The sequence below is a fragment of the Amphiura filiformis genome, chromosome 5 (assembly GCF_039555335.1).
Source record: "Amphiura filiformis chromosome 5, Afil_fr2py, whole genome shotgun sequence".
Classification (NCBI taxonomy): Eukaryota; Metazoa; Echinodermata; class Ophiuroidea; order Amphilepidida; family Amphiuridae; genus Amphiura; species Amphiura filiformis.
Genome location: NC_092632.1, coordinates 45,233,835 through 45,246,197, shown reverse-complemented (window position 1 = coordinate 45,246,197; position 12,363 = coordinate 45,233,835). Strand labels below are relative to the sequence as shown.

Genomic DNA, 12,363 nt, shown 5'->3' with positions numbered 1-12,363 from the left:
CTAGGTAAGCAGTACTAGCTAGCTAGCTAAAATTATTTATGCAAGTACTACTCTACCATATAAAAATGTTTTCTGAAATGTATATAGTTGAATGAATACAAGTTACTAGTAAAAAAAAAATTTAGCAGCAAGTATGCCGCTGGTATAGCGATGGCTGATATTCTTTGGATCACCTCAAGTTCGGTAGTGACATATGTGTGTATTTCGCTGGTCGTAGTATCAAATTGCATGTAAAGTTAATCGCGCAGAGTATGCATGGACACATGCAAGGGCCGTTTGTCTGCAGATTGCGTTGCAACCGCAAAAAGCACCGATGTTACTACAGAACTTGAAGCAAACCAATGTATAGACCACTTGACATCACTGTTTATCAACAAAGGCGAGGGACTCGTCTATCGATATGCATGAACGAGCCACTACACTGTTCAATGGCTTTCTTGTACTATATGAAATGTGGCGGGCGATTTAAAATGCACGTGCCCTTAGCAAACTACGATGCGTACGCACACTGCAGGGCAAAGAACAATGGAAATTGCCATAATTGGCGCGCACACTGCCGGGCAATGACGTCACATGCCAAGTGGTCTATAGCGAGGGGGATCATCGTACAGTGTGATTAAGAGAGTAAGCATAGGTGAGAAAGGAGAATAACAGGGGGAAACCTAATCAGACAGACATGTACATAGATACACAAACACAGAAGGACTACTCGCAATATCCCCTCCTTGGCTTTCAAATCTACCCAACACACTCAATTGGTGAAAATAACGTGCGGTGTCTAAAATCTCTTGATTTAAAACAATAAGTATGTTGACAAAGTATTACTGGTGAATTGCCAAGTTAAACAAATGTCTGTTTGACCAAAAGATTTTAAGTAACAAAAGATACCTTATTTCCTTGAATAGACGCCCCCGGGGGCGTTGCATTTTCCGAATGGGGGCATTTATTAGAGGTCATTTTTAGAACAATAATTCCTGTTAAATCATTAACTAAGCTTAAAACTCAATGCTGAAATGACGAACTATGAACTTCACTTCTGGGTTTCCGACCAGATTTTTGCCGATTATCGACGCTATTATCGACCATGTGTGCAACATGGTAAGCTTACTACACAAGATAGCATGGAAATATCGGCATTTTTTAAACATCTTGGTTGAAGAAAGTGGTGGGGGCATTTATTTGAAGGGGGCGACTATTCAAGGAAATACGATATGTTGTAGACATGGTACAAACTTGATCTTGGCCTTAGAAAAAAAAATTCAATTTTGAACCACACTTTGTTGCATTTCATACAAAGTCATGATTGTATGGTTTCACTAGAGATTTCAGCATGCAGCTGTGACTTGTTGAAATATTTTGGCTCTATTTTACTGTATAACTTTCTCACATTGCCAGTGATGGTCAGCTTATATTGATGATGAGTGACTTCTATTGATGAGTGTCCAAACTTGAACCATTTCAGGATGTTGCTGCTCAGACCACTGCAGCATGTTATCTCTCTGATTATGAAACAGTGTAATCATAATTTTGAATAAATTCTCAATACCTAAACATACATGATTCAATTGGGCCATTCCAGTTGAAATCCATACACTCTCTGTGGTCTTAGAAGACATGACCTTCATCTTCGACACAGAGTGAGTGAATTTCAAATGGGGTTTCCCCGAATGGGTGACTTCATTTGAAATTGAACCCGTGTGGGAGATTAAGGTCACATCTTCCATAGTGGCTGCGTGGATTACAACTGGAATAGCCCAAAGCAACAAATACAAGCTGTATCAAAATGATTGGTAACCATCAATTTTGATGTTTATTGAAAAGCCAGTGGATACTCTTGAAATGTGAAAATATAATACCGTACTGACTCGAGTATAATCCCACCCCATTTTTGGGTGAACATTTTTCAAAATTGGGGGGTGGGACTATACTCGAATTAAATTTTTTTTTTCCTGGATCTAGACCTAAATGCTAGGATCATTCATGGTTGATTTTTTTAAAAAATTGAATTTTGCACGAAGTTTTGTGTTTTTAATATGAAAATTGATACTTTGTTTTCATGTCATACTCTATTAATGATATCAAAATGCATTCAAATTCAATTTTTTTAATTTCTGAAATTTTTCGAAAATTTGGGTGTGGGCTTTACTCGAAGGTGGGACTATATTCGCGTCAGTACGGTAAATCCTTATGATCTATCAGCAATATTTGGCAAACTGTTGTATCCAAGTTCTAGATCTTTTCATTCAAAACATTGCTATAAATGAATACCACATCCGAGTGTAATATGTTTAGGCTCACTTAACATTACATGGAAGTGCACTCGGAAAATGATCAATCCATACAAAAAAAGTGATAAGTGTGACTTGGAAGCACAAACTTTGAAGGTAGAGTTGGTACTCAAATAAGAAGACACATTGTAAAGAGTGAATGAAATCCCTGAACCTTGACCAATACTGTTGACATGAAACTGGTAAGAATCAGGTGGTTCAAATTAAGATTTGATTTATACCCAGATAAAGATTGTCTACACAGTTTTATCAATTGGTTGATGTGTTAAGGGGGTACTAGTTGTAGTCCTTGCCCCTATAATATACATATCTTATTTGTCACCAATGCACTATAATTTTTGAGAAAAATGCAAAAATAGGCACAAAATTGGCCAGGGGTGTAGTACCCCCTTAAATTGGTTGCAGCATTAAATCATATGCATAGACTCTTGTACATGCAAGCACAATTACAAAGATCACACATTGGTATGCATGTAGAAGTGCAGCATTAATCAAAACAAATGCACCGAGAAAGGTAAAAAAAAGATTTTGAATTTCTGAGCATGTATAATTTTGCCATCAAGATTTTTCCTATTATATTCTTTGAAGTCAGTTGATGATATTAAAACCAATTCCGTACCTTAATCACAAAAAATGGCACGGGATTTTCCCTCTCGTATTTTGATAATATTGCCTCATCTCATTAACCCTATTGGTACCTTTGTGAATACCCAACTTGATTTCAAAAAATATCTATATATCTATATATATATATTTCAGCAATTATAGAACCAGAAAAATATAGCACACAATTTGGTCACACAACTGCATAAAAAAGAGAGTAATAGATATTAGAATTCAACTTATTTACAATAATATGAAATAGTACGGTGGATTGTCACATATGCTAATGCCCTATTCTTCAGAAGGTGGTGGCCATTCTACTTGACGCTTCTTATGTCTGTATCCAAATCGGACTTGTGAGTTCTTGTTTTTAGTTTCAATGTCGCTCTTGACGTACATTGGGCACCATGAATCTTCACACTTCCGTGGTACCTCTGTATGTGAAAAGGAATTAACGGTTGAGGAAAGGAAGGAAAAATTAAACAAGTTAGTGGTGTTTTATCTTCCACTTTAATTTACAGCATGTTCAATCTAGTGACATCAAATGTTTAAGTTTCTTTTAATTCAGTCCAAAGTAATGACAGAATTATCATTTCATAGGTTTTAGTTCTATGATTGGTGACAACAGAAATATGGAGAGATATTTGAAATTAAATGAATTCAGAAATTACGAGGCATCATATCGTACCTCACCCTGCATAGTTTACACTATCAGTGATTTGGTCAAAAAAAGATTTGTGTAAAAAGAGTGGGTGTGCTAACATTATCATACCCAGCAAGTGATGGGACCAAAAACAATCTAATATGTGAAAAATTGAATTGCAATTGAAATGAGCTTCATATTTTTCTTCCTTTTTGCCATTTTTTTCATATTAAAAACATTACCTAATGACAATGTTATTGTCTTATCCTTCATTTTAAGCTATTCCTGCCCATTTTAAACTCCAAGATTTGGTTCTTCTTCATAGGAATCATCGCACAAGTGGGAACTGGATTTATATAATCATCAATTGAGTTATTATCTGTTCCAACTCCAGTGACATCTCATGCATATTTGCCTGGGTAGGATTGGGCCTCTGTTCACTGAAGGAGAATGAAAAGTAACACTCCAACTCCTATATTGATTTTAAAGTTAAATACTAATACCTATTTTAAATACACCCAAATGTCCAGGGAAATTAATGTGTCACTGGTGCTGGAATAGATAATAACTCATTTTAAATGTTGATGAATATAAGATACGAGGAGGTAACTGACCTTTATCTGCAATGAGGTAGAGATGGTAGTCATCTTCAGCATTCTCTATCTGCATCTTATGGGAAATAATTCGACCTGAAATGAAGGCAACAGGAACTCTGTTATAATGTGTACTTGATGGGTTAAGTCTGCCACGTCTTTCATCGTGTGTTCAGAAGGTGTTATCTGGTCCTCTCAAATGATGTCTTCTTCGTACAAATTGTGCCAGAAAGCCCTATGTGCAATAGCTGCCGTATAAACATTTGATAATGTCTGCATTCTATATTGTATACATTTAAAAATATGATACCTGGAAGCTATTGCAGATATGAACTTGGTCCAAACCATGAGAAAATACTCTTCCTATCTCTAGTTGTGAACATTTATAATATCAGACTCAGTGTTACCAAGCCCCGGGAATAAAGACACATCTAGATTCACCTCTAATGAGAGGTATATGTTACAGCTAAAATATCAGGTGCTCCTATATTTTCTGTTGCTTGTTTAAACTGCTACTGATAAATAGAAAAATTTCCAATTTGTAAACTTACACGGGTCAGTTCCATCTGAACAAAAACATTTGTTCCCTTTGGTAAAATGTTTATTCGTCTCTTTTAAATTGATGATCATAAAGATGTAGATAATAGCTTAATTTTATCTAAAATTTTATCTAAAATTGTCTTTATTAAAGTGAATATAGTATTCACCATGCATTCACTAGACACTGCCTCATTTTCATTCAAAACTCAGTTTTCTGTTTTTCTCTATTGCACTATTAAGGAGAGTCTGGTGGGTACTTCTATTCATTTCAGTTGTTTCTCACATTCAAAGATGTTATCAGATAATGATTGATTTCAACTACCATTGCTGTCTGCAAGAATTAGATCCTGTGATGAGAAAATCATGTGTATTGTTTTGTTTGCTTGATTTAATTTTGAATGGTGTTTAATTCCAGTTTTGTTTGTTCATTGTTAAATTCCAGCCAACCAACCAATAGAGCCTGCATAATGTGTTATAAGACCTGACAGGTGAGCAGCATTCCACATGATGAACACTGTATGGCTTGGCCCACACAATAAATAATACAGTAATTCCCTCATTTTACTTACAGATATCAGCAGCAGTCATCCCAGGCAATACTGGTATTGTCCTATCAATGATTTCATTGGTTTCCATAGCAACCATGACAGATAAGAAACCTTTGGTCTCTGATTGTGTCTCCTGCTCAAATTGTTTCAGTATACAGACTGAAAAGAGATGAAAATTAGGTGAACAAATTAAGTGCAAGTGTTGTAACTTGTCTTTCTGATATTAGTTACATGTGGCCAAAAATAGGCTTTACTTATAAACAATATAATTATTTTCTATTAAAAAACAAAATAGGTATGGGAGAAAATATATGGTGTGACTTTTTCTGTCTTTGGTCTGTGTCAGAGTCTGTGTGTTTATCTCTCTTTGCATTAGCGCCACTCACATTGTTTTGGTCGACCAACAGGGCGTTTAGTTTTCCGTTGCAATTAAGCTACAGCTTGGCGTGCTTTCTTTTGGGAGTCTGTATAGATGGCTTACTCAGTTTAGGAGACTTCTTTTAATGGTTTTGCTCCATGGTTCAGTATTTGTGTTATATGCAAGACTATCATAAGTGCAAAGAAATATAAAACCATTTACAACAATTCTGCTGACAATATGATTTGCATTGATTGCCTGGTTGCATCATAAGTTTCTCTTTTGACATTTATACCATATGTCTCAATTTTTCACTTACTTGCACTACTCAAGGTTGTAAGATAGTATCCTCCTTCACCAGAAAGCTTAGATGGTTCTAGTAAACCCCACATATAGTCAGCTTCAACCTCAATGTTAACAGCCTCACACTGCACCAACACATAGATGAACATAGGCAGAAAATCTGTGGAAATATACATAGCTCTATATTAGTCAATGAAGAACTTGTCCTTTAAATATGAGGCATTACAACGACATGGTTCAGCAGCGTATTAGGGGAGAGAAGGGGTAGTGTGCCATCTTCCCAGATAGCTTTTACAGCCCAAATTTTTAAATCCCAATTGAGTGCATAGTATTTAAGGTGATTAACAAAAAAAAATCATAATACCTCATTGTAATCTAATCACCAAATTCTGTGCTCTCTCAAAATTGACTTCAGCATTGTCATTTTGACCAGTTTAACACACTGGTTATGATCCAAAAGCAGGTCAGCAGGAAGACTTTACAATCCCTATCAAAAACCTATAATTTATGCATATCAGGCCAAAATCATGCACACCTTATCTTTGCCCCACCCTCCCTTGACATGGGTTTACAGTAATGCACTTACCAATACCAATGGTTCACTTCATATAATGCTAAATTTTACCATCTTACATTTTTCTCTGTTTCTCTAATATCCTTGGCAAATAGTCTTTTGCTAGCAATTTTTTCATATTAGTTTTTTCTTTTATCCAATATTAGTAAAAAGAAATTAACCTAATCAAAATGTGCTTCATGTAATATACAATTAAATAATGTAACAATGATATTTAAACAACATTGCACACATTTATAAAATCAAAGAGACTTGACAAATATCTGCATTTTAAAACTTTTTGTCTAAATGTCATATCAGTCCTTTGTTACGGAAGTAAAATAGAAGTATTTGCCTTAATGTTATTATATGTATAACATTCACAATGTACCAAGGCAAAGCAAATGTAGCATACTATATTATGCTTGTCTCACTTTCAGTTTTCATTACTAGCACCATTTCAAAGAAAGGTATAGTATATCCATCGATTACAGCAGTGCAATAATTTTCTTTAAGTCCATACAGGTTGTTCTGTATAACTATTAATGATATTCTACCAAATTTATCATTACTTTGTTTTCTCCCAATCAACTCCTTTGTTGTGGATCATGCTACAAATGGAGATGAGAAGGTAGCATGGCAAATTTGATTTCTTTAGAGTCAAGTTCACATAAGTATAAGTTTACTTTCACAAACACACAGGAAGTACCCCACAGATCTATAACAGGAAGTCTGTCACCCTAATCTATACTAGGTCAATGTCAATGAGAAATAGTCAAAATATGACATACATATTGACTATGACATACATACTGTGCAAAGTATATTTACAGAGATTAATGGTAAAAATATTATCCTTTTGTTTGATATAAATTTTATAAATGTAAGTATTGTTGATCAGTTTTAAATTATGTTTGAGTTGACACCCTCTACTAACCAGAAACAACATCTTCGACAACAAACTCTTTAAATGGAAATATATAAAATGCTGGACTTAAGAAGACCTATAGACTTACCATCAGCTCCCATAGACTGTACTACTTCCCTGCCCGAGTTCTTATCAACAACCTGTAGTTACAAACACATAAGAATACAATTGATTGTTATAATGTACTAGTACTACATTTCATTACTGTTTTAATTTACTTTAAAAACATTTTCATAGTGACTTGTTACCATCTGCACAAGGATTACCCAACAACAAAAATTATCAATCATTATTATATACAGGCTGTATCAAAATGTTTGGTTCAGGTTTGGTATCCCATCAGTTTTTGGTGAGAGTGAACTTCGGCGATGTTGACAAGGCCCAACTCACAATGCATATGCATGCCTGCCAACTGTTCCAATTTAATCGGATTCGTTCCGATTTTTGAGGTCAAAGATCACAAAAATCGGAAAATCCGATTTTTGAAAATGCAAGAAAAAAAAAATACATATATATATATATATATATATATATTTTTTTTTTCAAAGTTTTTGGCGACTTTGGCGAATTTTTTTCGTAATTTTTTTTTCAAATTTTTTTCAAATTACCTGTGAATGATCTTAGCACTTCAGAATAGGTCCAGTGGTTCTCTAAAGTTGAATTTTTTTTTTTAATTAGAAAAAAAAATTTAATTCAAAAAAAAAAATCCAACCTTGAATAACAAGTAATTTAGTACTTTTCCAAAGTTTTGTTTTGCTTCTCACTTCACTCTAAGTAGACACCAACCTTAGTTCCAAAGGTTGGCAAGTATGCGCCGTTACGGGTAAGCGTGTGCTTCGCACGCCCGAGTCGTGCGCACCCTGTACAGATTTTTATTTTTACAATGTTGGCAGGTATGCATATGACGGCGAAATTAACAATGCGTATGATGCATAAAGAATACATACTATGCTTCCCAGTCACCTTATTAACATTGTGGAAATATGCTCCTGTCAAAAGTGTGCAGCAAAAAAGTGTATCCCTGTAGACCACTTTGCCATACATTTCATCTCCATAGTACAATAGCAGCATCCAGTGGTTGCAGATGGTTTATGAATTGACAATAATTGAGGTGTTACTGACTGTAGACTTACTGTATTGTATACAGAGGTAACGATTTGTAGGAGATAGTCCAGTTTCTTGATGGGTGAAAAGGATAACTCCATCTGTATGATCAGTGACTTGATTTCACTCATAGCCTCCATATGTGGTGGAACATAATTAGACTGCAACAACAAAAAGACAAATTGTGACAATTAGCATAATAGTTATACATTAGTGAGCTTTCTTTTGTAACAAATAGACAGTTGTATTCAAACCAATGAGGTAAAATCAAGTGCCAATTCCGCCATGTTTGTGTGTCACTCAAGGACACTTAATGTACCTCCCGATTTTTTTCTAAGCATAATGAATGTGTATTCAAATGTGTAAATAAATATTGTGTATGTAAAAAGTAACACAGCTGTTATCAATCCGCCTATAGCTTTAGAACTAATAATTGTTTTCACATTATTTCAACATAGAAACAAGAACGATTTATTTACGCGCATTTTGATGCCCCATTCGTCCATTTTCATTCAATATTAGCATCACAGCAATGTTTTTTAAAGACAAATACCCAAATTCAAAAGTTGCTGCTATTTGTATTGATTTGAAGTCAGCGCAGAAGATAATGGTGGATTTTACGTGCCACAACGCTTGCATAATAACCATTGATCGCTGTAAATTCTTTTAAATTCAGGCATTTTTCTTTAAAAGCACTCCTGTGTTGTTAATATTGAACGACAATGGACAAATGGGGTACCAAAATGCGCGTAAATAAAGCATCCTTCTTTCTATGTTGAAACATACTAGTTCTGAAGCCATAGGCATATTTATAACAGCTGCATTACTTTTTGTGCAGACTTTATTACCATGAATGGAATAATGAATTCAATGGAATAATATAATGGCTGTCACTAACAAAAGCATGTAAATGTTGGTGTGTAGTACTGAGCACAGTTGCATCTTTTTGATATGGCCAGTTCATATAATCTAGATCTGCTGAATGCTTCATCCAGGGCTAATACATATTTACACTATTCAGTCCAGGACTCATGTTAGCCTCTTCTTTAAATACCAAACTTCACATTGAAATATTACATAAGTGAGCAAATATATAACTCTCTGTTCCAGGTTTACATTCATCCAATATCAGATTCATTTAGTATTCCTCACCTTTATACCGAGTTCCTCCATAGATCTTAACTTGGCAGTCTGTATGTTGTGATCTAGTATTGCCAGTGACCCATTCCTGCTGAGAAAAGAAAGGCAGATGTGCCGACTGTGAGTGGTAACATATAAATAAAAGCATTAAGTTACTATACTCTCTTACACACTTGAGAATCTATATGCAATTTTTATTCGTTCCTAGTCATGTTATATGAGACAATATAACACGACTGCAGGCGTTGGCGATACCATTATGTTTCTGCATAGAACTCAGCCACTTATAATAATGGTAGCCCTCAGGTTATATCAGATAGTTGATTAAACAAGACCACCATTCTCTAATGACATCTTTAATTCAGTGTATACACATAATTGAGCTGCACTAGTACTGGAAAATCATGCTCTATTCATTCCATATTTAAACATCCTTGAACAATCATCAACAAACAAAAACATGCACAAGATGCTTCTCTTAAAAATGCTTTAACCTGTACCATATTGGTGGAATTGATTTGATTTGAATTTAGTTGATCAAAGGAATCCTACAAGCACACTACAATTCTTGCACTGTAACATTTGCATTGCACTTAGCTGCACTCATGCTAATCTTTAATTGTTCTCGATCATACAATTCCTGTCAGGGTAAGGATATGAGTTAATTTCACAATCATTTTCTATCAATAAGCCAAATCGGCATTGGAAGTTTTCAATGCATTGTGGGACAGTTTTTGCAGTTTTGGGACACTTTGCCCTCTGACCTATCGGGAAATTCAGAAAAATTGGTTTTTGTGCATAAAAAATATAATTTAAAATGTTTTACAAGAATGAAAACAAACCAAAAAAACATGTTTATTTTATAAATTAATTATTTATATATTTTTAATGATAACATTATTACAATAATAAATTAATCAATAATAATTACAGCAATTTCCTCGATATGTCAGAGGTCAAAATGTCCCAAAACTGCTCTCAAAAACCGGAAGTTACAATGCCGATTGGGCTTATTGGTATTGGTCTATTCAACAATAATTTCAAACTTGATTTACTTTTATGTGTTGGTAGAGTTTAAACCGTTACACACAACTAAATTTGTTCACTTACGTGAGCTTTCGACACGACGACTCTGTGTCTTTTTCAAACTGATGGTGACTTTTATGTGTGTTGAGGGAGATCCCTGGATTTCATTTTTTCACAGAGCATATCACAATAAATCACAATACACATTCCTTCTTTGCATGTCATTGGTCATGCAAAGCATGCTAGACGTCCATAATTGTATTACCTTTTGACTTCATTAATAAAACACTGATAGATGTCATCCTTCAGTGGCTTGAGAATGTAAAGATGAAGAGCGCCCTCTACAATTGCATCTAATTCACTCATGCTCAGATCAGGATACTAAAGAACAGAACAAGAAACACAATGGATGCATTTAATTTACTACTTTCAGGAGATACATGAATATAAACATTTCTCTTTATCTTTCCATCTTCTTATGGCACAAAAGTATATAATAAAATGAGTACTAACAAGGACAATTTCAAAAGATGTACTGTTTTAGTATGTTCTCTATTACATTAAAAAGCACTTCCTTGTTGTTGCAGTAGAGCAAAATCTAGGTCGGTCAGGTCCATAGAATGATGGGTTTTTTTTTGTTGCTTCAGGGGATTTTTCTTTTGTTTTTATGTTGTATATGTGGAAATATTTACATCTATACTTTGATCAGCTCGTAATTGGCGGATTAATATCAATATATTTTATTTTGAGGATTGTCTTTTGACATCTCGCCAGAAGCATCACAAATTATTAATTCAAGTCCTATACTTTGTCTACTTTCTTTAACTCGTAAAATATAGAGCAGACATGTCAACTATAATCTACCAAAAAACGTTGACAACGTAAAGAAATCAGCAAGTTTAAAAAACCCACCTCGGCTCACTTTTTGAAACTTGGTCCCATTTGTAAAAGGTATTGATTTAAACTTTATCATATTTATATAAATTTAAAACATTTCCAGAAGTGTAGTAGGCTTGTAATCTTGTTGGAAACGCTGTATTCTGTTGAAATAAAATAAAAACACTGATTTCCTGTTGGTATTCAAAATGGGACCAAGTTTCAAAAAGTGAGCCGAGGTGGGTTTTTTTAAACTTGCTGATTTCTTTACGTTGTCAACGTTTTTTTGGTAGATTTCTTTTCTTTTTATGAATGTAACCAAGCAGCTCCAAGCTTTGAAAGTCATCAGGTTACAAAGTGCTCCATAAAACGAAAAATAGATGTTTGAAGTTGCTGTTCATGATTTATGACAATAAATAATTAAACAAAACTTTATCAGTCGTTTATTTTTAAAACTTGCTCGTCACGCGTGACTGAGGCGTACACAATGATCAATATATATTTTAATATACTTAAATTATTCAAGGCAACGTAAATATGTACAGAAAATGTAAATATAAACAGCACACACCCAATGTTGACAATGCCAGAGAGATACGGAGAGTAAGTCCGATTTACTTCCAAGTTGGAACTGGTAAATGCGCATATATTTAAGCCTATACTACGGAAGCGTCTAAATGCCCCGACTAGGCAAGATAATCGTGTTTGAATGTTTGTGGTTCTTTATAGCCCTGCGGGCCAACCTAGTTGGATATGCCTATTAAGGCGGTTATCTGCGATCTTTCGTGGTTTGTGGTTTTAATTTCCCTTATCAAGCACTGGCCTCTATCGGGAGCTAATTTATAGTTTAAGCTTGTTGG

General features: G+C 34.6%; 1 protein-coding gene across 2 annotated transcripts in view; it reads right to left on the bottom strand.

Annotated features, from left to right (window-relative positions):
- Positions 1 to 2,127: 2,127 nt before the first annotated feature.
- LOC140153213 (uncharacterized) overlaps positions 2,128 to 12,363 on the bottom strand; it is a 76,152-nt gene continuing 65,916 nt past the window's right edge. Inside the window, exons 12-19 of one of the 2 annotated variants that reach the window (XM_072175898.1) lie at positions 10,893 to 11,008; positions 9,614 to 9,689; positions 8,491 to 8,622; positions 7,446 to 7,497; positions 5,893 to 6,036; positions 5,237 to 5,374; positions 4,149 to 4,223; positions 2,128 to 3,325 (exon numbers count right to left, since the gene is read on the bottom strand). In XM_072175898.1, the coding sequence (XP_072031999.1) occupies positions 3,183 to 3,325; positions 4,149 to 4,223; positions 5,237 to 5,374; positions 5,893 to 6,036; positions 7,446 to 7,497; positions 8,491 to 8,622; positions 9,614 to 9,689; positions 10,893 to 11,008 (876 nt within the window). In that variant the 3' untranslated portion in view covers positions 2,128 to 3,182. Of the gene's footprint in view, positions 3,326 to 4,148; positions 4,224 to 5,236; positions 5,375 to 5,892; positions 6,037 to 7,445; positions 7,498 to 8,490; positions 8,623 to 9,613; positions 9,693 to 10,892; positions 11,009 to 12,363 lie in introns of both variants that reach the window. The other variant, XM_072175897.1, reaches the window with a different exon arrangement.